The sequence below is a fragment of the Aethalodelphis obliquidens genome, unplaced genomic scaffold, assembly GCF_003676395.1.
Source record: "Aethalodelphis obliquidens isolate GAN/ISIS:26980383/991018 unplaced genomic scaffold, ASM367639v1 scaffold26, whole genome shotgun sequence".
Taxonomy (NCBI): Eukaryota; Metazoa; Chordata; class Mammalia; order Artiodactyla; family Delphinidae; genus Aethalodelphis; species Aethalodelphis obliquidens.
This window is the reverse complement of record NW_020837970.1, coordinates 20,418,301-20,442,040: the sequence shown is the minus strand read 5'-3', so window position 1 is coordinate 20,442,040 and position 23,740 is coordinate 20,418,301. Positions and strand designations below refer to the sequence as shown.

General features: G+C 48.5%; 1 protein-coding gene across 3 annotated transcripts; it reads left to right on the top strand.

Moving 5' to 3' along the window:
- The first annotated feature begins 5,181 nt into the window (after positions 1-5,181).
- Positions 5,182-19,572, top strand: UBL7 (ubiquitin like 7). Of its 3 annotated transcripts, none has more exons than XM_027123596.1 (11): positions 5,182-5,713; positions 7,520-7,732; positions 9,311-9,430; positions 12,851-12,933; positions 13,942-14,026; positions 14,576-14,633; positions 15,360-15,493; positions 15,753-15,802; positions 16,048-16,215; positions 16,802-16,924; positions 19,323-19,572. In XM_027123596.1, the coding sequence occupies exons 1-11, from the start codon at positions 5,419-5,421 to the stop codon at positions 19,458-19,460; spliced, it is 1,467 nt and encodes a 488-aa protein (XP_026979397.1). In that variant the 5' UTR covers positions 5,182-5,418; the 3' UTR covers positions 19,461-19,572. The 3 variants fall into 3 exon arrangements, with proteins under 3 accessions (XP_026979397.1, XP_026979398.1, XP_026979399.1); XM_027123597.1 differs by having other exon boundaries at positions 5,683-5,763; XM_027123598.1 differs by lacking the exon at positions 5,182-5,713 and adding an exon at positions 5,751-5,853.
- The last annotated feature ends 4,168 nt before the right edge of the window (positions 19,573-23,740 follow it).

Below are 23,740 nucleotides of genomic sequence, written 5' to 3'. Positions count from 1 at the left end.
TGACCAACTTTGTGAAAATCTCCCAAATAATTTATGAAAACAGCAGTGAGGTGATCAGTCTCCACCTACCTGCGACAGTTGATGACATTTAAATTACATCTGTGGATTAGATGGTAGAACTGTATTAATTTCTTGATTCTAATGGGTTGTACTGTGGTAGGTAGGAGAGTGTGTCCTTGTTTTCAGGAAATAGCCACTGAAATATTTAAGGGTGATGGGGCATCATATCTACAACTTGCTTTCAAACAGCTTGGGGATGGGGGTGGGAGAATAATATATACAGAGAGAGGGTGAGAAAAAATGATAAGGTAAATGTTATAAAATGTTAACAGTTGGGGACTTTGGGTGGTTAAGAGGGAATTATTTCATACTATTTTTGCAACTTTATTGTAAACTTGAAACTACTTTAAAATAAAAGTATTTTAAAATATCACATTCTCAAAGACGATTTGAGCACATGGGGAAATATTCAAGTTAAGTGAATTATGCAGTTTACTAACATATGCAGTATAATCTAAATTTTGTTGAATACAAAATTTATTTAATTCAATAAAATTATATTTTTAGAAACATTAAAAAAGTTAACAATTGTCCTCTATTAGTGATAGAGCCATGTTAAAGCAAAATAAATTTGGAGGGCTTATGCTACCAGATGCCAAGACCTGCTCTAAAGCTACAGAAATCAAGTTGCACAGTTAGTGGCATAAGGATATACAAATACATTAGTGGGACAGAATAGAGTCAGAAATGGACCAATAGATAACAGTCACCTTATTTATGACAAAGCTGCCAGTAAAATTCAGTGGGGATGGGATTAAAAAAAAAGTAGTTCTCATCAATTGATACCCTATGGAAAACAAGAATCTTGATTCCTTTCTCACTTTATACATAAAAATTAATATGAAATTAATCATAGACCTAAATGTGAAAGATGAAATTTACAGAAGAAAACATAGGAAAATATCTCCATAATTAGGGCAGAGATTTTTTTCTTTTTTTTTTGCGATATGTGGGCCTCTCACTGTTGTGGCCTCTCCCGTTGCGGAGCAACAGGCTCCAGACGCGCAGGCTCAGCGGCCATGGTTCACGGGCCCAGCCGCTCCGTGGCATGTGGGATCTTCCCGGACCGGGGCATGAACCCGTGTCCCCTGCATCGGCAGGCGGACTCTCAACCACTGCGCCACCAGGGAAGCCCTAGGGCAGAGATTTTTAAAATAGGACACAAAAAGCTCTACCCATCAAAATAAAATTTCATAAATTAGACTTTCAAGAAATTTTTAAAAAATCCCATTAAGAGAATAAAAATACAAGCCACGAACTGAGAGAAGATATTCACAATATACATTTTTGACAAGGACCTATATCTGTTAAGTTCTTAATTTTAGTGACAGTACTTCTTATTTCTAAAAGTTCTTTTTGGTTCTTCTCAAATCTGCCTGTTCTTTTTTTTATCATGTGTTATTCTTTCTTAAAGTCCTGATAGCTTCTTCAGTGACTTTAATAAATATTTTCATGCTTATTTTACATCTTTTTAAATTGACTCCCTAATATCTAACATTTTTGGTGTTGTGACTTGTTTGTTCTGCTCTCTCTTCCATGAATATTTGTTAATTCTTTTTGTGCAATCTTCAGTTTAGCTTTCTTCTTTCCTGTTGGATGGCATGAGTTTTGGTAGTGTTGCTCCAAAAAGGATTTATATTTGCTTTACCAAGAACCCCAGGACCAATTCCTTTTAAGCATACTTTTTTTTTAAAATAAATTTATTTTGTTTATTTATTTAGGCTGCATTGGGTCTTCGTTGCTGCGCACAGGCTTCCTCTAGTTGCAGCGAGCGGGGGCTACTCTTCGTTGCAACTGTGCAGGCTCCTCACTGCGGTGGCTTCTCTTTGTTGTGGAGCATGGGCTCTAGGCATGCGGGCTTCAGTAGTTGTGGTTGTGGGCTCAGTAGTTGTGGCTCACGGGCTGTAGAGCACAGGCTCAGTAGTTGTGGCACTGCGCCACCAGGGAAGTCCCAAGCATACATTTTATTGTATGTAAATTATTTCTAAATAAAGTTGACTTAACAAAACTTGAGAAAATACCTAAGATAACATTTTGAGGGACATTCCTGGCGGTCTAGTGCTTAAGACTCCACGCTTTCACTGTAGGGGGCACGGGTTTGATCCCTGTTTGGTGAACTAAGATTCTATATGCCACACACCATGGCCAAAACAAAACAAAGGTAACGTTGAGCATGCTAACTTATTTTATTTTCATGTCTTTAGTTTTTATATTTTTTATTCATACAGATCTGGTTTTTGTTGCTTTCTGTAAAAGAATGAACTGGATTAAAAATTTTAAATTGTAGACCTCAAGTGACATGTTATTTGCCTTGTTCTCCCTTAATAAAAAAGCAGGCCAGCTAGTCAACTTCACTCACCCAAAAGTCACTGACTACACATTTCCTCCTGCCACTGAATCTCTCATCTAATAGAATGCCCTAGTTTAACTGTATGTTAAAATGCAGACCCAGGGACCAATTTTGGACATTTCTGGGAAAGTTTGGCCGCAAACTTACACAAAGTACAGGTCTAGGGTTTCAAATTCTCAGGGAAGACTGTTCTTTCACACATCAACTCCCCTTTCACTGACCTGCCTTCATAGCAAGCAGAGAACTTTTCTTATCTTCTCTTAGTGCTGATGCATGGGTTTGGGCTTTTGGTTTTTTGTACTCTGCCCTTTTACTTAGGAGGCAAATCTTTTAGTTTTTTAAAAATATTTATTTATTTATTTATTTGGCTGCATTGGGTCTTAGTTACGGCACGCAGGATCTTCGTTGCGGCATGCGGAATCTTTAGTTGTGGCATGTGGGATCTAGTTCCCTGACCAGGGATCGAACCTGGGCCCCCTGCATTGGGAGTGCAGTCTTACCCACTGGACCACCATGCAAATCTTTTAAAGGTTTCAACTTTATGTAGTGGTATCAGTTTCAGTTGCTCAAGGGCCCAGCCCAGTGTTTTGGTGTTAAAAGAAAAGTCTCCAAGCAAGGCTTCCAGGACCACTATTCTCTCTGGAAAGGTGCTCAGCAGCTTCCAAAGCTCACTGCTTTTTTCCAGTTACCTCTTCATTTCTAGCATCTGAGGATTTCCTATTTCTCCTGTGACCACAGTTACGTGATTTTTAAGATGTATTATTTTATACATTTTTGTTTGTAGCAGGAGTACTTGCAGATGATTTTCATTTGCTGTCTTGCCAGACCCAGAAATCCCCATATTAATTTTATAGTTATTTTAAAAATGCAAATGTACACTCTTTTTTTTATTTTAATAAATTTATTTGTTTGCTTTTATTTTTGGCTGTGTTGGGTCTTCCTTGCTGTGCGTGGGCTTTCTCTAGTTGTGAGTGTGGGCTACTCTTCGTTGTGGTACGCAAGCTCCTTATTGTCGTGGCTTCTCTTGTTGCGGAGCACAGGCTCTAGGCACGCAGGCTTCAGTAGCTGTGGCGCTTGGGCTCAGTAGTTGTGGCTCGTGGGCTCTAGAGCACAGGCTCAGTAGTTGTGGCACATGGGCTTAGTTGCTCCGCGGCATGTGGGATCTTCCCGGGCCAGTGCTTGAACCCGTGTCCCCTTCATTGGCAGGCAGATTCTTAACCACTGCGCCACCAGGGAAGCCCAAATATGCACTCTCATAATTTGTTTTCCAATAGCAAATGATTGGGCAAATAGTCTCTTGAAGGTTTAATGAGAAATTGTCCACCACTTTCTCAGAGAAAGCTAATGAGGGTATAAGTCTCCAAATATGGACTGACGGAAGGACTGGGCCTGGACACTTTCTTTTTTACCATGTCTGGTCATTTGTCTTGTGTCCAGACTTCTAATTTTATCTAGAACCTGACCCTTGCATCTGGCCACCGCACCTATTTGGTAAATTGGTTCCCAAAGAACCTGTTCGGTCCTGGGTTATTCCTTCATTCATTTACTCATTTAATAATTTATCATTACAATGTACAATTCAGAACTCAGAGAGGCGTACCTCCTTTCCTGGGGGCAACAAGCTACAGCAAGACAGCCACATTTGGTAAATGAATTCTTTATTCAACACATATTTATTGCTCACCTACTATGTGCCAGGTCCTGGTCAACTGCTGAAGATAAAGTGGAGGGTAAGATAGTCATTGCTTATTCTCCTATGGAGCTTATAATGAAATGAATCAAAACAAGAAACTCATAAGCACCTAGTATATTCAGTTCTGCTATGAGGAAAACCAGATGAAGACAGGGTCCCTGTCTTCTCCGGCAGGCCGTCAAGGCACAGTATTGAACAAAGTTTAATAAAACACTAAAGTATGTGGTTCAGGTGCAAGTACCTTAGTAGATAAGAGAAGAAGGAGCTTAAAGAGGGCTGGATAGTTAGGAAGGATTTCTGAAAGAGGTTATATCTAAAAATGGGTAGGATGGGGGAGAGGTTACTTTGGGGACAACTATGAGGAACCTAGGGTTCAGCAAGAACCCTAGTGACAGACTTTCGTGAAAATCTCCCGTATTAGAAGAGCAGAGGAGTGACTAGCCTCCAGTGTCAGGCCCTCCGAGACCCTGCAGTTTATCTGCTCTCCTCAGTCAAGCTATCCTGCTCACAGTTGCTGCCCCAGGCTGTACATTGGGACGTTGCAGAGTCATCCTTTTACGTTTGTGCACACCGGATCAGACTTTAGTTGCTAGGACCAACCTCATTATTTTTTTATTCACCTGTGTTTTTTTTTTTTGTTTTTTGCTTTCCTTAGTTCTTGAATTAATTCCTCGAGTAGAGTCTAGTCAGAATAGTTGTCTAATCCTAACCTCTGTGCAAACACCATCTATTCTAATCGCGCATCTAACAGTCAGCCCTCGGTACCGGCGGGCTCCGCATCCGAGGATACGAAGGGCCGACTGTACTATGCCATTTTATATAAGGGATTTAAGTATCCGCGGGTTTTGGTATCCACGGGGTGGGGGGTGGGGGTCCTGGGAGAAAGCCTCCGCGGATACCAAGGGAATACTGTATGCAGTTTCTCTAAGAATTCAGCGGAAATTGCCCTCCCCGAATTGATTCCCACCATTGCATGCTGGGGCGTAAGAGGAACCCGGCTTGGTAACTTCTCTCTACGAACCAACTTTTGGAGGAAGTCATCGCTGGGCTCCTGGTATGCCCTCAAAGGTAGGGTCGCCACGAGAAGCCAGAGGCGAGAAGCACAGAAGAGGCTGACTTCACCCGAAGGCTGGCCGTTTTCTGGTGACGGCTGCAAGGTTGAGGCGTGTCTGAAGAGGCCGCTCGGGAAAGGGCCCTCTGGGAGCGAAGGGTCGAGGCAGGAGGGGATCCGGGGTCCGCGATGTGCCCAAGAGCCCGGCAGTGGGAGTTCCCACCTGCGGCGCTGTAAGGACCCGGAGTAACCGAAGGACTCTGCATGCGTCCCAGGACAGTGGGGGAATCGCAGGGCTGTAAACCTCACGCCAAGCCCCGCTCTCGTGACCCGCGCCTTGGAACACTGACAGCTCTAGACTCCTCTCCGACGGAAGCACGAAGACGCTCTCGCGCCGGAACTTTCAAACCGCGGAGGAGCCACGCCCTCCCTGGAATCGGAAGCTTTTCAACTAGTGCCACTTGCAGGCTGCCTATTTATAAAGGGGCGGGGGCCACAGTAGGAACTGCAACTCCCAGAATACAGCGCGGAGCTTCCTGTTTCCGGCGAGAGGACCTGAGTGAGTGTTTACACCGGCGGCCCTGCGGCCGGGTTCCTTCCGCGGGACGGGTGAGGGCGCTGGGTCCTGGGTCGCGCGGGCTCGACGTGTGTTGACTAGTTAGCTGGTCCCGTGGGAGCGGTGGGGTCGTTACTCAAAAGGTAGTGTCCCTGTCCCAATATAAACTATCAGTGACCTTGGGCCACTGACTTCACCTTTCTGAATCTCGGTTCCTTTGTCTGTAGAATGTAAATGAGAATTCCTGTTTCAGGGAACAGTTGTGAGGATTAAATGAGATATGGTAGATTAAAAGCCCCATTTCCTTCCCTGCCATAAACCTGGAGATGGACGGTTTGAGGATGCCTTAGGGTCTGCTGGGCAGCCTCTGAAGCCTTTTGTTTCCTCTTACAAAGAAGCCACTTTGGAAGCAATAATGATAATAGCAAGGGCTTATCTTGCCTTACAAGGTTCTTCCCTCAGGTTTTTGATTCATTTTCTGGGCACATAAGTACTGGGCATTGGGACAGTAGCGACCAAAAATTCTGGTCTTTGCTTTCAAGAGCCTCTAAGAATGGGATGCGGGGGAGATTGAGAAGTAAATAGATATTTGTAACCCTTTGCCATGAGGGAATATGACAACAATAGAGGGAAGAGAGAAGGGACAGGAGAGGTTGTATTTGGGTTGGTCTTGATGGGAGTTTGCTTAGAGATGGAAGAGAGAAGAGGAGTTACATGCAGAGTTAGCAGATGAGTGGAGGTATAAAGTGGGGGAGAGCTTTGTTTTGAATCCAGGCTTGGGGAGGGTGGGGCAGCCCAGAGCTCTTGAAGAGGAAGGCTGGCAGAGAGAACAGTTGTGAATGTCTTTTAAAGCCAGGCTGTGCCGTTTAGACTTATTCATAGAGGTGGTCTGGAGTCATTGGAGGGATTCTAACCAGAGGAGTGACTTGATCAGATCTGTGTTTTAAAATGATGGCTTGGGGGCTTCCCTGGTGGCGCAGTGGTTGAGAGTCCGCCTGCCGATGCGGGGGACGCGGGTTCGTGTCCCGATCCGGGAAGATCCCACATGCCGCGGAGCAGCTGGGCCCGTGAGCCATGGCCGCTGAGCCTGCGCGTCCGGAGCCTGTTGCTCCGCAACGGGAGAGGCCACAACAGTGAGAGGCCCGCGTACCGAAAATAAATAAATAAAAAATAAAATGATGGCTTGGGTGGCAGCATGGATATTTGGTAGGGAGAGGCCAGAGGCAGGGAGCTTGTTGTAAAGCTGTGTGGTAGTTAAAGCATGAGTTGATGAAGAAACACGGAGTGTACATAAGGGAGAGTGTTGGAGGATCTCATTTGAACCTCACAGCATTCCTATTAACATGACTTTTTTTTTTTTTTTTTTTTTGCGGTACGCGGGCCTCTCACTGTTGTGGCCTCTCCCGTTGCGGAGCACAGGCTCCGGACGCGCAGGCTCAGCGGCCATGGCTCACGGGCCCAGCCGCTCTGCGGCATGTGGGATCTTCCCGGACCGGGGCACGAACCCGTGTCCCCTGCATCGGCAGGCGGACTCTCAACCACTGCGCCACCAGGGAAGCCCCTGGCGTGACATTTTTATGTCCACTTTAAAGCTGAAGAAACTGAGGCTTAGAGAGCTGAAGTCCCTTGCTGTCTGTCATAGGATGAGTGAAGAGAGGACCCCAGGTTCTAGTTCTGGCCTCCTGATGCTGCATCTTGCGCTTTTCCAAGTGTCACCCTGAATTACCTCTCATTCAGCCCCCTGGTGGGGTGGGGGCGGTGTAGGGTGGTGGTCTGTCCTTTAACCACTAAGGCTTTGTTCCTCTACAGGGAGAAAGAGAGAGCGCGAAAGAGAGAGGATGTCTCTCTCAGATTGGCACCTGGCGGTGAAGCTGGCTGACCAGCCACTTGCCCCCAAATCTATTCTTCGGTTGCCAGAGACAGAGCTCGGGGAATACTCACTGGGAGGCTATAGTATTTCATTTCTGAAGCAGCTCATTGCTGGCAAACTCCAGGAGTCTGTTCCAGACCCCGAACTGATCGGTGAGTCTCTGTGGACTAAGGATGGGCTGCTGCTCTGATCTCTTTTGGGGGAGAATAATTCTGGAATTAAAGGGTAAATTAAGAGTTTGGGATTTGTCTCCTAGTGTTAACACTCCAGGGAGTTGATTGTTGTTGGGTGAATGGAAACACAAATCATAATGGAAGTGATTGTTGTTGGGTGAATAGAAACACAAATCATAATGAAACTATTGTTGCCATTTTAGTCCTTCATTATACTGAGCTACTTTATCACAACATTCCTTAACTATGACATTGTTGAATTATTTCTCTGATAGAGCAAGAGTTTGGGGTAGGGAGACTTCCCTGGTGGTCCAATGGGTAAGACTCCGTGCTCCCAATCCAGGGCGCCTGGGTTCAATCCCTGGTCGGGGAACTAGATCCTGCATGCGTGCTGCAACTGAGAATTCGCATGCCCCAACTAAGAAGCCTGCGTGCTGCAACTAAGACCTGGCACAGCCAAAAGAAAAAAAAAAGAATTTAGGTTAGGAAGGAGGAGCTGGCTAGGGAAAGCCCCTCAGTATATGGCATTTGAGCTGGGTATTAAGGGGTGGTTAGAAGGATTTTTGGTTGGTTGGTTGGTTAGAGGGAAGGCAGTGAAAAAGGACAGATGGCAAGGGCATTCTAAGTGGAGGAAGAAGGAATTTAAGTATAATTTCTTCCTTCCTTCCTCCCTCTCTCCCTTCCTTCCTTCCTTCCTTCTTCCCTCCCTCCCTCCCTCCCTCCCTTCCTTCCTTCCTTCCTTCCTTCCTTCCTTCCTTCTTCCCTCCCTCCCTTCCTCCCTCCCTCCCTCTCTCCCTTCCTTCCCCTCCCTGCGTGGCTTGCGGGATCTTAGTTCCCCCACCAGGGATTGAACCCAGGCCCCGGCAGTGAAAGTGAATATAATTAAATTATATTACAAACTCAATGTCATATAAACTGACAAAATGGTATAAGCTGGCAAAAAGTGTGTTTTCAGTCATAAAAATATGGGGTTCATCCTTTTTTATTGTTGCATTTTCCCATTCATTTAAATTGAGCAGTCTCCATGGTGTTAAGCTCTATAGAGTTTTCCTGCATAGCTTCTGTGTTTTATCAGTTTGTGCTCGCTAACCGTTGTTATTAAAATGTATTTATTGGGCTTCCCTGGTGGCTCAGTGGTTAAGAATCCGCCTGCCAATGCAGGGGACACGGGTTTGAGCTCTGGTCCGGGAAGATCCCACATGCCACGGAGCAACTAAGCTTGTGTGCCACAACTACTGAGTCCACATGCCACAGCAACTGAAGCCCGCGCACCTAGAGCCCGTCCTCCGCAACAGGAGAAGCCACCGCAATGAGAAGCCTGCGCACCACAAGGAAGAGTAGCCCCCGCTCGCCACTATTAGAGCCTGCGTGCAGCAACGAAGACCCAACACAGCCAAATAAAAAAAATTAAAAATGTATTTATTAAGTAAGAGTACTTTTAAAAGCATATATCATTCTCTAGCTATCTTCCAATCAAGATAAGGTTCTTAGGGGACAAAAATCATTTAAATTGTTTCGAGGAGCAAAATATAAATGAACAGTTCTTTTTTTTTTTAGATCTGATCTACTGTGGCCGGAAGCTAAAAGATGATCAGACCCTTGACTTCTATGGCATTCAGCCTGGGTCCACAGTCCATGTTCTGCGCAAGTCCTGGCCTGAGCCTGATCAGAAACCAGGTGAGAGAGTGCTGTCTGTTAGACAGGCAGGGCTTCTGTAATATCTACAAGGGAAGGAGGGTCTGTGTGTATTCTTGACGCAAGGGCCTGGGTGGAACAAAGGGGTGATTTACTGAGATGATAATAGAGGATATCTTTATTACTTATTGGATTAGACCACATTGATTAACAGAGTACAATTTTGATCTTGCTGCCAGTGCCACTAACAGAAAGGGATTTGTTTCTCTACTTTTAGGTTCATTACCCACTGTTTTAATGGGGTGGGGAGGATGTGTCTCTTTAAATTCCTTTAGGGAGTGAACTTTGTATTTTTGTTATTGTTGTTGTTGTTCTCATTAGAAAAAAGCTGGAAACTCCCTGCTTTCCTCTAAGTGCTGTAGTGTGCTCTCATGTCAGCAAATCTTCGCACAAACTGTTGCAGGCGGTGATTTGTTCAGTCACCTCACTCCTGCTATACTGATAATTTATTTTCCTGAAGTTTGAAAATATTTGAGTGGTATGAAAGTAGCTCTTGGAGAAAACATACAAAGCCTCTAATGCTTTTTTGACTTATTAATAAAAGGTGCTGCTTGGAATTTAAATTTTGCTTCTGTGTTTTAAAAGCCTCCCCAAAGATAAGGCTAAGCTGAATAAGAGATCAGCTTTGTTAGAAACGGGCAGTTTGACATATTTTAATAATGTTCATGATTGCTTTGACTGGTTATCAGCTTGAAATTTTTCCTCTTTTCAATTCTAAACACAAAGGACAAAGAGATCTTCTTTTGTACCCTGATGGGAAGTGAGAGAGAGCAAGGCAGCCTCTGACATCCGGGGGCTGGCCTGGCCTCCAGCTAGGCCTTGAAACATGAACAGTTTCACAGGTCACCAGCATCTACAAGGCCACTCACTCCGGGGCTGTAATGGATCAAGACAAAAACAAGATTCTTCTCATTTCTGAGCAGAGACAAAAACATGAACATTGTCCAAACCACAAAAATGACCAAATATCCCTCTATCCTGGCTATTATGAATTACTGCTGCTGCTTTACCAATTACAGCTTTCATCTTGCGCTAGTTTTCCTTCCTTCTAGATAAGAATTATTAAGATACGTGATCATAAAATCACCCCCACTTCCTGACAGCCTCTAATCCAGAGCAAAACCCTGCTTCCTTAAACTTCACCCGCCAAGTCACCCAACCAAAGCCCAAATCCTATAAGTTCTTTTGCCTCCCTCTTATTGAGATGCCCCATGGTTCTCGTGGTGGCATTCTCTCTGTAAGAGCAGTAAACGCAATTTGCTCAACTGTAGGTGTACCCCTCTGATCTTTGGCTGGAGGGGATTGACAGAAGGAAAGTAGCATTTGTTGCTTCTTCCAGCCAGATTGTTTCTCTTTGATATCTCATTTAATCATTACAGTGGCTCAGCAGGGTAGGATAACAGCATTAGCATTTTATAGACAAGAAAAAGAGGGTTAGAAAGGTATTTATTCAAGGTCACCTGCTTAGAAAATGAATGTAAGAGCTGGGATGTGAATCCAGGTTTTCCTGGCTCAAGAGCCCGTGTTCTTTCCACTGAGCTGGCTGCCTCTCACTTCCAAAGGGTGAAACTAGCCCAGTGATGTTAAAGAGACAAGCATAACTCTTAGCTGATTGTGGGCTTAAGATTTTGAGTCCTTTTCATCCCTCCTTCTGCCTGGAGATTTATTTTCGAAACAAACGGACTTTTTGTTGGGAGGTGAAAATAAACTTTTGGATTTGAAAACAAACTTTTGTGACAGCATTTTAGGTATTTTATCCTTGAGTGTTCTTCCAAAAGCAAGCACATTTCTTTTATCTCCCACCAGATTAGATCCTGTAGGAGGAAAAGGTGTCAGTTTCTTCCTTCCCACCTGGATCCTTTCGGTGGTTCTCTGCAGAGGGTTACAAATTCCTTTAGGATCTCACTTAGGCCTGCTGTTTGAGCAGGGGTGTGTACCCCGGGCTCCAGCCACCAAGAACGACTTACTGTTCCTTTGAAGCACCTCTTATATTCTTCCATGCCTTTGCACTCGTTCTCACTTAGGCCTGGAATACCTTCTCTTCCCAGTAAACATCTGCTTTACCTTAAATATCCCTCTCAAACATTCTCTTCTGGGAGGCAGCTCTGTGTGGGCCTCCCTCTCAGTAATGGCTGTCTGCCTCCATGTTCCTAATGCCCTTGCTGTGGTCTGTGCCTCTGTTGAAGTCCTCAGCGTGGTATTTTGTAATTGTGTGTGTGTGTTTAATTCAGTCTCATTTCTCCCACTGTTAAGTTCCTTGATGGCAGGGACTCTCACTTTCTGTATTCCTGTGCCTTGCACAAAACAAGATTTACTCCAAAACCATGGAGTAAATGCTTAGCACAGGTTTGTTGAATGAATAAATTAGGTAATTTACTTGAGGTGAATATTTTTCAAAAGAGACAACCCTCATGATTAGAGCTATAGGTAAGGATGTGGTTGCCACACTGAACCCTAGGGGTGCTGTTCACCTTGCTCTGGGAATGGTGCGTCTGGAGTTGGGCAGTACACAGTCCATATAATCACAAGTAGCCGTTTTGGGTGAGGGTCACCACACTTTTTAAAAGTGTGACCGAGGGTGGACTTCCTGCCTACTCCCCCTTCTTTTACCCACATTTCTTTACCTGTGAGATGGGCTGATGTCCTAAATAGTAAAGTGACCAAGTAAAACTAAGACAACTGCTAAACTTTCCCATATATATGAGTCATTGTGTCCAAAGATCAAAAAGGAGCTTTGAGTCCCAGTGACATGCTTGTTTTTGGACATGTGATGAGTTTGTTAAGAACCCTAGGAGTACAGTGTTTTCTTGGTCATTGTTGTATTTGTTTTTTTTAAATCAAAATAATATTACAGAGGCCTGAAAGAAAATATCCAAAAGAAAAGAGTTACCCCTGATCCTGTCACCCTAGCTTGTTCCCTTCCAGCCTTGGCCCACGTGCACACTGACACACATCACAAAGTTTTACTAGAGAATGCGCATACAACTATGTTCTATTTCTTTCTCTTAACATATTGTGTCAACATAGCTCCATATTGCTCAGATGGCTTGCAGCACTTATTTTAAATCATTGCACAAAAGTCTGCTGAGTTCCTTATACCCTCCTCCTTTTCAAATGTGAAAAGTCTAGAACTCCTGCAGTGGGATATTGATCAGAACAGTCTCTTTCATGTGGTAAGATTCCCCTCTGCTGGAACTTGAATTTGTTTATCTACTGAAGATACTTAAATGAGAGTGCAGTTTTCACATCTATGGCGTAAATGTTTTTTTTCTGATCGGGTGCCCATTTTTAGTGGGGTGATGAGGGAAGGGAACCTGCATCTGGGCACTTGCTGAAGTGATGTTGTGCGTCTGCAGCAGGGGCAGGGCCGGGTTGTAGGGTAACTGAGTGTCTTGTCCCCAGAACCTGTGGACAAAGTGGCTGCCCTGCGGGAGTTCCGGGTGCTGCACACTGCCCTGCACAGCAGCTCCTCCTACAGGGAGGCGGTGAGTATGTGCCGAGCCCCCTGCGAGATGCTTGCCAGGACTGCTGGAGAGGGGTTGAAGTGGTGTAGAGAGGGAGCTGGAAGCCGGTTGCCAAGGCTCCCAAGAGTTCCTTGGGGAGTTTTTGCCATGTCTGTGGGTCTCAGTAGAGCCCTATCTTCCCCCAAAGAGGCTCTCAGCTAGGCATTGTTGATTCCCTCTAATGATAATGATACAACCTCTCCTGACATTGGCCTCATGGAATGAATATGGTTACAGCAAAGGATGCATATACTGTTTCTGCTGGGCCTCATTCTTTGACTTTGGCTGAACTGCCTGCCCCCCACTCCTTACCAGGATTTCCTGACTGGGAAAATGCACTGATGTCTTTCTATAGGAGAGCCGATAATCAAGATTAATACAGCTGCAGGGCTTCCCTGGTGGTGCAGTGGTTGAGAGTCCGCCTGCCGATGCAGGGGACACAGGTTCGTGCCCCGGTCTGGGAAGATCCCACATGCCGTGGAGCGGCTAGGCCCGTGAGCCATGGCCCCTGAGCCTGCGCGTCCGGAGCCTGTGCTCCGCAACGGGAGAGGCCACAACAGTGAGAGGCCCGCGTACCGCAAAAAATAAATAAATAAATAAATAAGATTAATACAGCTGCAAACTTCCCAATATATATAAATGTGAAATGGTAATTGTGTGGAGATTGAAAAGGACTTTTGGGATCTAGAGAAACCTTTGTTATTGGGCTTTTAATGAGAGCTTTTATTTTAGAAGCACTAGAACTGTAAATGGGGGAAAAGACCAGAGATTGAAGGTTTATTGTGCTCTTGCTTTTATATTGTTTGTTTCCCCTCCAGTAAGCCATGATCTCAGAGAAAAAAGAGGTTCATCTGTTTCCTGGGGCTACTGTCCCATTGCGGTTGTGTATGTGCAAGCACTTAGAGGGAGGAAGTACTTCAGCAGAGTGTGGGTATTTGCTGAGTGCATTGAGCTAGTTGGAGTGCTCAGCCCTCCCCACTTCTCTTGCAGGTCTTTAAGATGCTCAGCAATAAGGAATCTCTGGATCAGATCATTGTGGCCACCCCAGGCCTCAGCAGTGACCCCATTGCTCTTGGTAAGTGCAAGGCTGAGCTTAAGGAAATAGGAGCTGTTGGAGAAGGAGAAACCAGGAGGAGGCAATGACCTTAAAGAACCTTTGACCATCTTGTGAAGAATCACTGGTCTTGTGGCTGGAGGGGGAATAATCCAGATGTATTCCATACACCCAGCCCTCCAAGAGTTGTCAGTCCCACAGCGAAAATATGGCCTGACATCAGAAATGAGACTATGAGGAAGCCATGTGAGGGCAGCTGTTAGCCCAAACCACAGCCATCAGGGAAGACTTCCTGCACACCTTGATGGATAAGGGAAGAACCCAGAGATAAGGGGAAAAGAGGCTGGTGTAGTGGTACACAGCATGTAACCTAAGTGCGGGGGCAAGTAGGGAGCAAGATGGAGAGCACGTGGTTGTGCTGCTGGGGCTTTGTTTCCCCCTCTTCTCGTGAGGGCTGCTTTGTAGTCTTGCGTCCCTGTTAAGCCGGTTGCTCTGAGGCCTGAAAGTCTCTTCTCCCCACTGGATCTGGCTAAATTTCCAGTCTCTGAGGTGAGCCCTGTTCTCCTTCAGGGGTTCTCCAGGACAAGGACCTCTTCTCTGTCTTTGCTGATCCCAACATGCTTGATACGTAAGTATACCCATCTTATTAAGGGGACCCCTATCTCTCCTCATGGTCGGGCCAGAAACCTAATCGTTGCCCTGGATTCTGCTCTTGCAGCCCATCCCCCAAATCTGTCTTCTAAATGTGTCAGGAGGTGAGAAGGAGCAAGGGCTATGGGGGGAATAACAAGCCCAAGGGCGGGGGCATGCAGAGATGTTGGGATGAAGCAGCGTTCTGAGGGAGGTGGCTTTGCAGGCCATGCTCACTTTAGATCTCATTCAGTAGATATTAGGGAGCCTTTGAAGGATTTTAAGCTGGGAAAAACACAGGTGCGTACATCCCAAAATTTTAGAGCTGCAAGGGATAGTAGAGGTTGTGTCCCCTTATTTGCAAGTGAAGAAAACAGCCAAAGCCTGGAAAGAGAAGGGACCTGTCAAAGATTGCCCAGTGAAGTAGTGGTGGAGTCCAGACCAAAAACTGACCCCTGAGCCTCCTGGGCTGTGCATGTCCCATCATGCATTGCCAGAGGGGAAGGTGAAGCATCTGCAGGGGTGCCCGGGGGTGAAGGCCTTTCTGTTCCTGGGGACAGAGCAGCAGGAGCACAAGCCGACTGGAGGGAGGTGCTGAAGACTGGGAAATTGAAGGGCAGGCGTGGGTGACTTGATTGTTGTTAGGGGCACCCAGAATTCCTGTCATGGCCAAGGGTGCTCTTTCCTTCTTAGTCACACTGGGTTTCTTCCTGCCCCATCTCAGGTTAGTGCCTGCTCACCCGGCTCTGGTCAATGCCATTGTCTTGGTTCTGCACTCGGTGGCAGGCAGCACCCCGCTGCCGGGGGCCGACTCCTCTTCCCGGGGCATGCCCTCCAGCTCGTACCGGGATATGCCAGGTGAGCCCCAGGACAGTGGAACGCAGGCCCCCTCGGGAGCGGGCAGTGGTCCAGGGGTTTGCTTTACTCAGCAGCTATGTATAGTGCTGGCAGAGGGCGTTCCTTGGGAACTCTCAATTTGAGTCAAGGAGTACATCTGTCCTGTAATTTTCCAAGGGGAGAGATGAAAATACGAATTTGGAGAGTAACTAGAGCTGAGATTCTGGAGCTGCGCCTCTGCCTCTGTTCTTCCTCCTGAAATCTGTTCTCCCTCCTCCAGGTGGCTTCCTGTTTGAAGGGCTCTCTGATGATGAGGATGACTTTCACCCAGTAAGTGGCCTGGCTGCCTGCCATTCGGGGGAGATGGCGCTGGGGATGCACCTCTCCCTGGGACCTGGCACGCCCCAGCTGGGAGGTGATCGGAGGCCCTTTGGTGACCCAGCTATGTCATACTATTGCTGTCTGAACCTGGCAGGTTGGGGAGGTTCCCCAAGAACTGTTCCTGGAACGGGGGTGGGCTTCATCTGAGAACGTCACAGGCTGCTTCCCTGATTCTTGGTGCCTCTCTTGTTCAGAGCGCCAGGTCCACGCCCTCGAGCAGCACACCCAGCTCCCGCCCAGCTTCCCTGGGGTACAGTGGAGCTGCCGGGCCCCGGCCTATCACCCAGAGCGAGCTGGCCACCGCCCTGGCCCTGGCCAGCACTCCGGAGAGCAGCTCTCACACGCCAACTCCTGGCACCCAGGTATGGAGAGAGGGCGCGAAGATCAAGGCCAGGCCCCTAAGGGAGAAGGTCCCAGTGGTAGAATGGATTGACCTTTGCTGATCCTGGTGCTGGATCTGCTTTGAGCCGACCTCTACCTGGAGCCTGGTGGGTTTCCCGCTGCAGCTCAGGCGACCTCCCGTCACCAGCCTTTAGGGCTTAGAAGTCTGGGCCTGATTTCATCACGGGCCTGATTAACTCCTGCCAGCACTTTGGAAGAGCCTTCCGTCACATAAGACACCCTTACTTGTTCCTGAAAGCGGCCAGACGTCACAGGCTTAAGCGTTCCTGGTGACGGTCACTCCAGCTTGCAAGGCCATCTCTCCCAGTGCTGGGTCCTAGGCTAGGTCGGGGGCTCCATTCCATCTCCCTGGAGCAAAAGAGAACAGAACCTTTCCCGCCCACGTAGAGAGCTTTTGGGTACCTCTGTGTGGTTGTCTCATGCAGGCCCCTGCTGGGAGGCAGTCGTGGGGCACCCAGGGGCACCCTGGGTGATGTGACAGCAGGGGGTATGTGCTGGGAGACTGAGGTGTCTCTGAGCGTGGTGCTGACCCTGGTTTGTCTCTAGGGCCATTCCTCAGGGACCTCCCCGGTGTCATCCGGCGTCCAGTCAGGGACGCCCATCACCAATGATCTCTTCAGCCAAGCTCTCCAGCATGCGCTGCAGGCCTCCGGGCAGCCCAGCCTTCAGGTCAGTCTTCCCCACTCCTGATGTTCACATGGCTTCTTAGTTACTTTGGACACTGAGCTTTCTTCTGCTCTCTGGAGGCCCTTCCCACTTGGCCTGCTTTGCTCCAGGAACAGCTGGGGTGTGGCAGTGTGACAGGAGAGGATGCTCCCAGCACGGGCAGTTGTCCCTGTGGCTTCCACTCCTGCACCCAGTGACCACGGCCTGGCTCCGCTGACCACCTGGCTTGAATACTTGTGGCAGTTTTAATTGAAGAGACAACTCATCCATTCTGTGAGCAGTGACTGAGCCTTGAGCATGTATATACCAGGCCTGGGTCCAGCTCCTGGGGTAGAGACGAGCCAGTGCTCATCCCTGCCGTGGAGGGGTGCCAGGCAGTTGCTGCAGTGAGGGAGCAACAGAGCGAGAAGCCCAGCCCAGACTTGAAGTGAGGGCCTAGGTCAGGGAAACCTTTTCTGAGGAAGGGGTGTTTGGACTGACTGTCAAAGAATTAGTTAGAGGTTAGCCAGACAGGGAAGGGGTGTTTGGTTGAGGGGACATGGTGTCCAGGTAGACACAGCCACCTGTTTGAGTGAATGTGGAGGTACAGGTGACAAAACTCAAATAGGCAAGCCCAGAAGGCGGTGTCCTTGTGGGGAAGATCCTGAGATGGAGCCAGAGTAAAGGAGAGCAGGAGCCTGAGTGTGAAGGCCTCATTGGGTGCCTGCGTAAGGGGATTAGTCTTGTCCTGTGGTCACCAGGGAGCCGTGGAAGATTTTAAGCAGCGAGTGACAGCATCTCCCCTGCCTCGCGGAATGTGGAAGCTTAGCTAACAGCTAAGTGCATGACCCAAGGTGTCCACATTGTACTGCATGCCTCTGTGCACAGGCTGTTTGCTTCACTCTCTTTCCTTTGCTACTAAGCCTGGGGCATGAAGGTCATTTCTGGAACTTGTCCACGGTCATCAAGCCATTATTGATAGAGACAGGGTCAGGCCCGTGTGGTTTTCGGCAGCCCACATGGCCCTGGTGGACAGTGAGGGGAACGGGAGCAGGACCCGTGGACAGCTGGTCTTTTCCGTTCCTTCATCTTCCCCATCCCGATGCCTGTTCACTCTGCTCTGCAGCTCAGAAGCTTTCATGTGTCTCCCTGGCGTGTAACATGAGTTTGAGTTGGTTTGTGCGGTTTTTTAAAAGCCCAGCACATCCTCACCCTTAACTGCCTACTTCTCTGAATTTGCATTTCATCCCCACTGCCTTCTCCTTCCCATAGTGTGAACACAGCCTTTTCCCTCAGGTGTGCACTTCCTTCTGCATGGGATAGAGATACTGATGAAGCTTTGAAAATATGAAATTTCTTTAAACTCTTATGGTAGAGAAGGACTTTCGTAGCTGAAAGTCAAAATCGAGGAACCATTGTATAAAGAGTAAAAGATATTTTGAGTTAATAAATGTGAACGTTGCTGCATAGCAAATCAAACCCAACCAACCAACCAACCAACCAACCAACAAAAAAAACAAGCGAAGTCTGAAAGCTAATAACAAACTGGGCAAGAAATCTGCACGTATCAGACAAAGGGCAAAACCTCCCTGAACTATAGAAGTTCTTGTGGTTTAGGACCAAGAATGCCATAGAAAAATGGGCAAAAGACATGAACAGACCATTCATGAAGAAGGAAGTACAGATGGCCCTTAAAGCTGTGTAATTCCTTGCAGTCCCATTTCTTGAAATTTATCCTGAAGATGTATGTGCACGTAGAGGATGAGATTTGTACACAGTCAGTCACTGCAGTGCTGTTTGTAATGGCAAAGACTGGGAACAGCCCAGTTGTGCATTTCAGGACATCCACAAGTTGGAATGTTATACAGCTATTAAAAAGTTCTTTATGTATTGGCATAGGGAGCTCTCTAGGATACATTAATATGTTGGGGGAAAAAAAGGAGGGGTGTAAGGAAAGGGTAAATATAGGAATATATATTCATATTTCTTCAAAGAAAATAAAATACGTTATCAGGGTGGGGAGGGGAGTAGATGAGAGCGAGACTTTTCACTGTGTATCATAGTAAAAAGCGAAGTTAATTTAAAAATGTACCCCCCCACCCGTTTGTGTGTGTGTCTATACATACAGCAGGAGAAAGAAACTTAATCTTTTGAAATTTAGACATTGAGTACTTTGTGATTTCTCTTTTGATCCTTATGTTACATTTTCCCCTTTTTTATTGGAAAGACTTTTACTGTAACTTGTTCTCTAAACCCTCAGGCCTCTCTTGTAGTTCTCCTAGAAGTGCTGTGTTGTATGGAACTTCACATCAGCAACTTTACTGGGGGAACCCACCTTTCTCTCTCCCCCTGAAAGGACAGACATAAGCAAGTCACTGTAGGAGCCTAACTAACAGCTTCTGCCTGTCCTGTCTTTCTGCAGAGCCAGTGGCAGCCCCAGCTGCAGCAGCTGCGTGACATGGGCATCCAGGATGATGAGCTGAGCCTGCGGGCCCTGCAAGCTACTGGGGGGGACATCCAAGCGGCCCTGGAGCTCATCTTTGCCGGAGGAGCCCCATGAACTCCCTGCTCCTCCTGAGCCCCCAGCAAACTGCCAAGGCCACTGCCCATGGGAAGCACTCTTGAAGGTGCCCCATCCCTCCTCTCCCCAATACACCTGATGGTCGACCTTCTGCTTTGCCCAGTGCTTGGCCTTTCTGGCTGATCTGAGATGGTAGAGGCAGTGGGGCAAGCAGTGTGCAGGTTTTGGTGCCGTGGCATCAGGGAGCACAGCTGGTCCCTGCTTCTGAGCCCTGGGTGGAGAATTTTAGATCCACATCCTGAGATGCTGCGTGATGCCCACACTGGTATTTTGGCAGAAGTTTCCAGTGGTAGCCCCCAGAGCCTTTGGTGATTTGGGTGTGGCATCCTCAGGATGTGCCCAAGGACTGCTGCCAGTCTCCATGTGGCTGCTGTGTTACAGCTGTGGCCAGAAGAGGCTGTGCTTCTGAGGTGACTGGTCTCAGGAGGGGCCAGGTGGACTTCCGGGGCAGCAGGTCGGGGAAGCTCACCCTCCACATCGCTCCCTCTCCCAAAGGCTTTCAAAAGATTTCTTGTCCCTCCCCTGGCCTAGTCTCACCAGGCACTCTTTGACGCCTGTTCTGTAATGATGCCAGAATCCAGGCCTCAGAGCCATGCCAGGAGGCAGGGCCCTCTTCTCTCTCCTGAAGATGTAAATACAAGAGCAGTTAAATAACAATACTAAACAACACCACCAACACAAACAGGGCCCAGCTTTCATACTGAAGAGAGGGCACGAACCCCCGAGCTGCTGCTCCATCTGCCCGAGCTCTCATTCCCCTGGCACAGTGTTCCCTGGCACGTCGCAGACATGTCCAAGTTGAGCGAGTGGGTTTCATGTGCTTTGACTACTTTGTCAGGAAAACAATCCTTCAGCTGGTGTCTCAGTGGGAAGTTGCTCAGAGGTCTGCTCCTGCTGTGTCCTTTTGCCAGAGGTTTCATCCACAGCATCCGCAATCACGGTCGTTCGTCTTCTGCTTGTCACCCCCTGGGACAGAAGTTTTACCACTGATAAGGACTGCCTGCTCTGTCCTTTGTTCCCCAGAGCGTTTACCCCTTGGCCCCCTTTCTGTCTTGAAGGACCACGCAGAACAGGCCTGCTCCCTCTGCTCTGTGAGCTGGGCTCCGTGAGTTCAGGAGAGTGGTAGCAATTCATTTGTCCTTTGACCTGTCCTCCTGGTTTTGGTCCCCAGCACGTCCTGTTTCTCTCTCTGGATGACCACCAATCTATCAGTGATACTCTTAAAGAGAGGTACTTGGGAGGCCCCCCTGTTCCAGACATGGCCTGAACCGCAGGCCATATCCGGAATAGCGGCCTGCCAGAAAATGTGAAGTCTCCACATGTCCCTCTCCATCCTAGAGTTAACGTTGAGGGGTGTTTGAATTGGCTGAAGAGACTCAGAGCTCACCAGGCTTCTTGGTGCCAGGTCTCTTTGTGCCTCGGTGGTCTGCCTGGAACCCAGCTGCCTCTTCGTGGTCAGGAGCAAAGACCAGGAAGCTCTTTGAACCTGATGTCTCTGGTTTGTGATGGAAATAAAGGCCAGTTCCATCCTCACAGGCCTGCCGTGGTCAAATGGGGCTGACACAGCCCTTCCCATGCCCGTGATACAGCCTGCCTAGGGCTGATTTCCATTCTGTGGCAACTTGCACCCTGCCCCCAGGGACTGTGCAGGGGCTCCTTAACTCCCCCGGCCCATTATGCTGCGAAACTCTTGGGTGACCTTGCCCTGTCCCTGGAACTGACTCCCAAGTACCAGTTATACTGTTTCCCAGAATTGAACTGTCCCCACGGTTTCCCTTTCCCTTCTTTGTCAGCTTTTTCCTCCAGGGTCTTGGCATGTTGGCTTTGCTTCCTGTAGCCATGTTTGAAATAATATATGTTGAGTCTGGTAAGTTCCTCCGCCGAGCCTGGGGCTTTCCATGGGCCAAGGACTCCTTCCTTGCCATTGTCTGCTTTACCCTTTCAACAAACATTCAGTCTCTGCCTTGTGCCAGGTAAACATGACAAGGTCCTTGCTCTCACAGAGCCATGCCATTGGGAAGACAGACCAACAGATGTTTACACTAAAGCCTGATGAGAGTGGGCCGGGCAGATCCTGTGGGCTTGGAGCTCATAGGAAGGGGCACTCACTTGGGTTAGGGTGGGGCTGTGTGTGAGGGAGAGCTGCTTGGAGAAGTTGGCGTCTGACTTGAGACCTGCAGCAGGTGAGGAGGAATTGGGCAGGGAGGTGTACGTGCAGGGTGGGCTGGGAGAGGAGAGGACACAGCTCCTGGAGCCCTGTGTGTGAGGGTGGACTTCAAGGTAGGCAGAGGCTAGATCACTTTCAGCTATGCAAGGAGTTTGGACTTATCCTAAGGACAGTGGCAAGTCACAGGAGAATTTGAATCAGGGGAGAGAGTCAGGCTTGCATCTTAGAAAGGCAGCTGGCTGCTGTGTGTGAATAGACGGGGAGTGGGGCGAGCTTGAGGAGGGGAGACCAGCGAGGAAGCTGTTATCCTCTTAGAACTGACAGTGTGTGACGGGCAGTGTGGCAGCTGGGAAGGAGAGGAGTGGGGGGGCGGGGAGACTTCAGGAGTTAGTGTTGATAGCACATCTCGGGAAAGGTGAGTGTGTTATGATTAGCTCCATTTATCCGATGGAGACACCAAGGAGAGGTGAGATCATCTGTGCACAGTCTCGTGGTGGGGCAGTGGGCAAATCGGCCTTGGAAACTCAGGTCTTACTCCAGAGGCGGCACCCTTCCCGCTGCTGCCTTCTGAGTGTGGAGAAGTGGGAGGCGGTGTGTGGGTCTCATCAGGCTGAGGAGCTTGGGCTTCATCCTGAAGGCAAAGAGCACCCCTAGGATGGCTCTAGGCAGGGTAATGGAGGACCAGACTCGTGTGTGAGAGAATCTGACAGCTGCGTGGAGGCTGGATTTGTGGGAAGTGAGATTGGGAGTGGGAGACCAGCTAGGAGGCCCATTGCCTCCGGATGGGACACAGTGGGGGTCTCGACTAGAGCTGCAGTGGGGGAGCTGGGAGGAGGAGAGGGAGGTGAGATGTGAAGGACTCGATCGGGGGGGGGCGGGCAGGCAGGTTGTGAGTGGGTAGATGGTGGTGCAGCAAGAATGAGGGAGTGGGGGTGGGATCTGGAGTGCAAGACCAGTTTTGGAGATACTGAGCTTGCGGTGCCATGGGACGGCCAGGTGGGGATGTCCTGTAGACAGGTGGAAGTTTCTAGGATGGAGATAATGATCAGGAAGTTTCAAGTTGAAGACTGGGCCTGTGTCAAGTGCAAAGGGAATCCAACTTTCCGGGAAAAGGTAGAGGAAAAGGGATGCCCACTAAGGAGTTAGACTTTCTAGGAGATAGTGCCTGATGGGCATGGGCGTGGAAGGGGGAGATGTGCTGCCTCTGGGAAGGCGAGAGCAGAGGTCATCAGAGCTGACGGAGTGCAGAGAACTGGACAGTGGGGCATGGTCAGTGGTGTGGAATGCCACAGAGAAACATCATGACCAGGGGCTGACCTTTGACTTGACTCCTTTAGCCATGGTGACCTTGGGGACGTATCCCAGAGCTCAGTTGCAGGGGTTGAGGCCTTGAGTAGGTGGGAGCAGTGGAGGCAGGGAGGGCAAAGAACTCTGGAGTACCTTTCCAGGGAGAGGGTAGTTGGAGGGGAGATGGGATTGAGAGTGAGCTTTTGCAGTTCAGCAGAGGTGAAGTTGGAATTGATCACGAGAACTTTTCTAGGAAGCTAAGGGGGAAAAAAAAGGAAGAGACCCCAAAATAGAACATGCAAATATGCAGAGATGGGTGAGTTTTCTGAACAGATCCCTTCTCCTGATATAACTCAGATTTGGCTGGGCTGGCATGGGCTGGGCTGGCACAGCTTGCTGGGCACATGGGCCCCGGTTCTGCTCCTTGCCTCAGCCCCATATGGCCTGGGCCCCCGACCAAGCTCTGAGTCCTACCCTGAGGTGGCCTCTTGTTGCCTCTGCCACAGACTTTGGCAGTGAATGTTTGGTGGGGGTGGGGGGGTGGTATTTAGGCTTCCCTCTATCTGCTTACCCAGCCTCTGCAAACCCCCTCTGGCCCTGGGCTGGGGTGGGGTCAGCTTGGCTGTGCCCCTGGTTTCCCTGGGCTCAGCCGCATTTGGCTCCTGTAGCCTCTGCAGTTGCTGGTGACAGGATTCGGCCTCTATGCTTGAAATGCATTTTGCAGAGACCCAGGCACTGCCCTATTCTACCTTGGCAAAAGCGGCTCACAGCAATGCAGTGCAATGGTGCTCACTTATCAAGTACC

Bases quoted from the DNA above. Each gene is read 5' to 3' on its own strand.
- UBL7 (XM_027123596.1), top strand. From the start codon at position 5,419: ATGCGTCCCAGGACAGTGGGGGAATCGCAGGGCTGTAAACCTCACGCC. The intron at 9,431-12,850 runs GTGAGAGAGTGC...TCTTGTCCCCAG, and splicing joins TGAGCCTGATCAGAAACCAG to AACCTGTGGACAAAGTGGCT. The intron at 12,934-13,941 runs GTGAGTATGTGC...CTTCTCTTGCAG, and splicing joins GCTCCTCCTACAGGGAGGCG to GTCTTTAAGATGCTCAGCAA.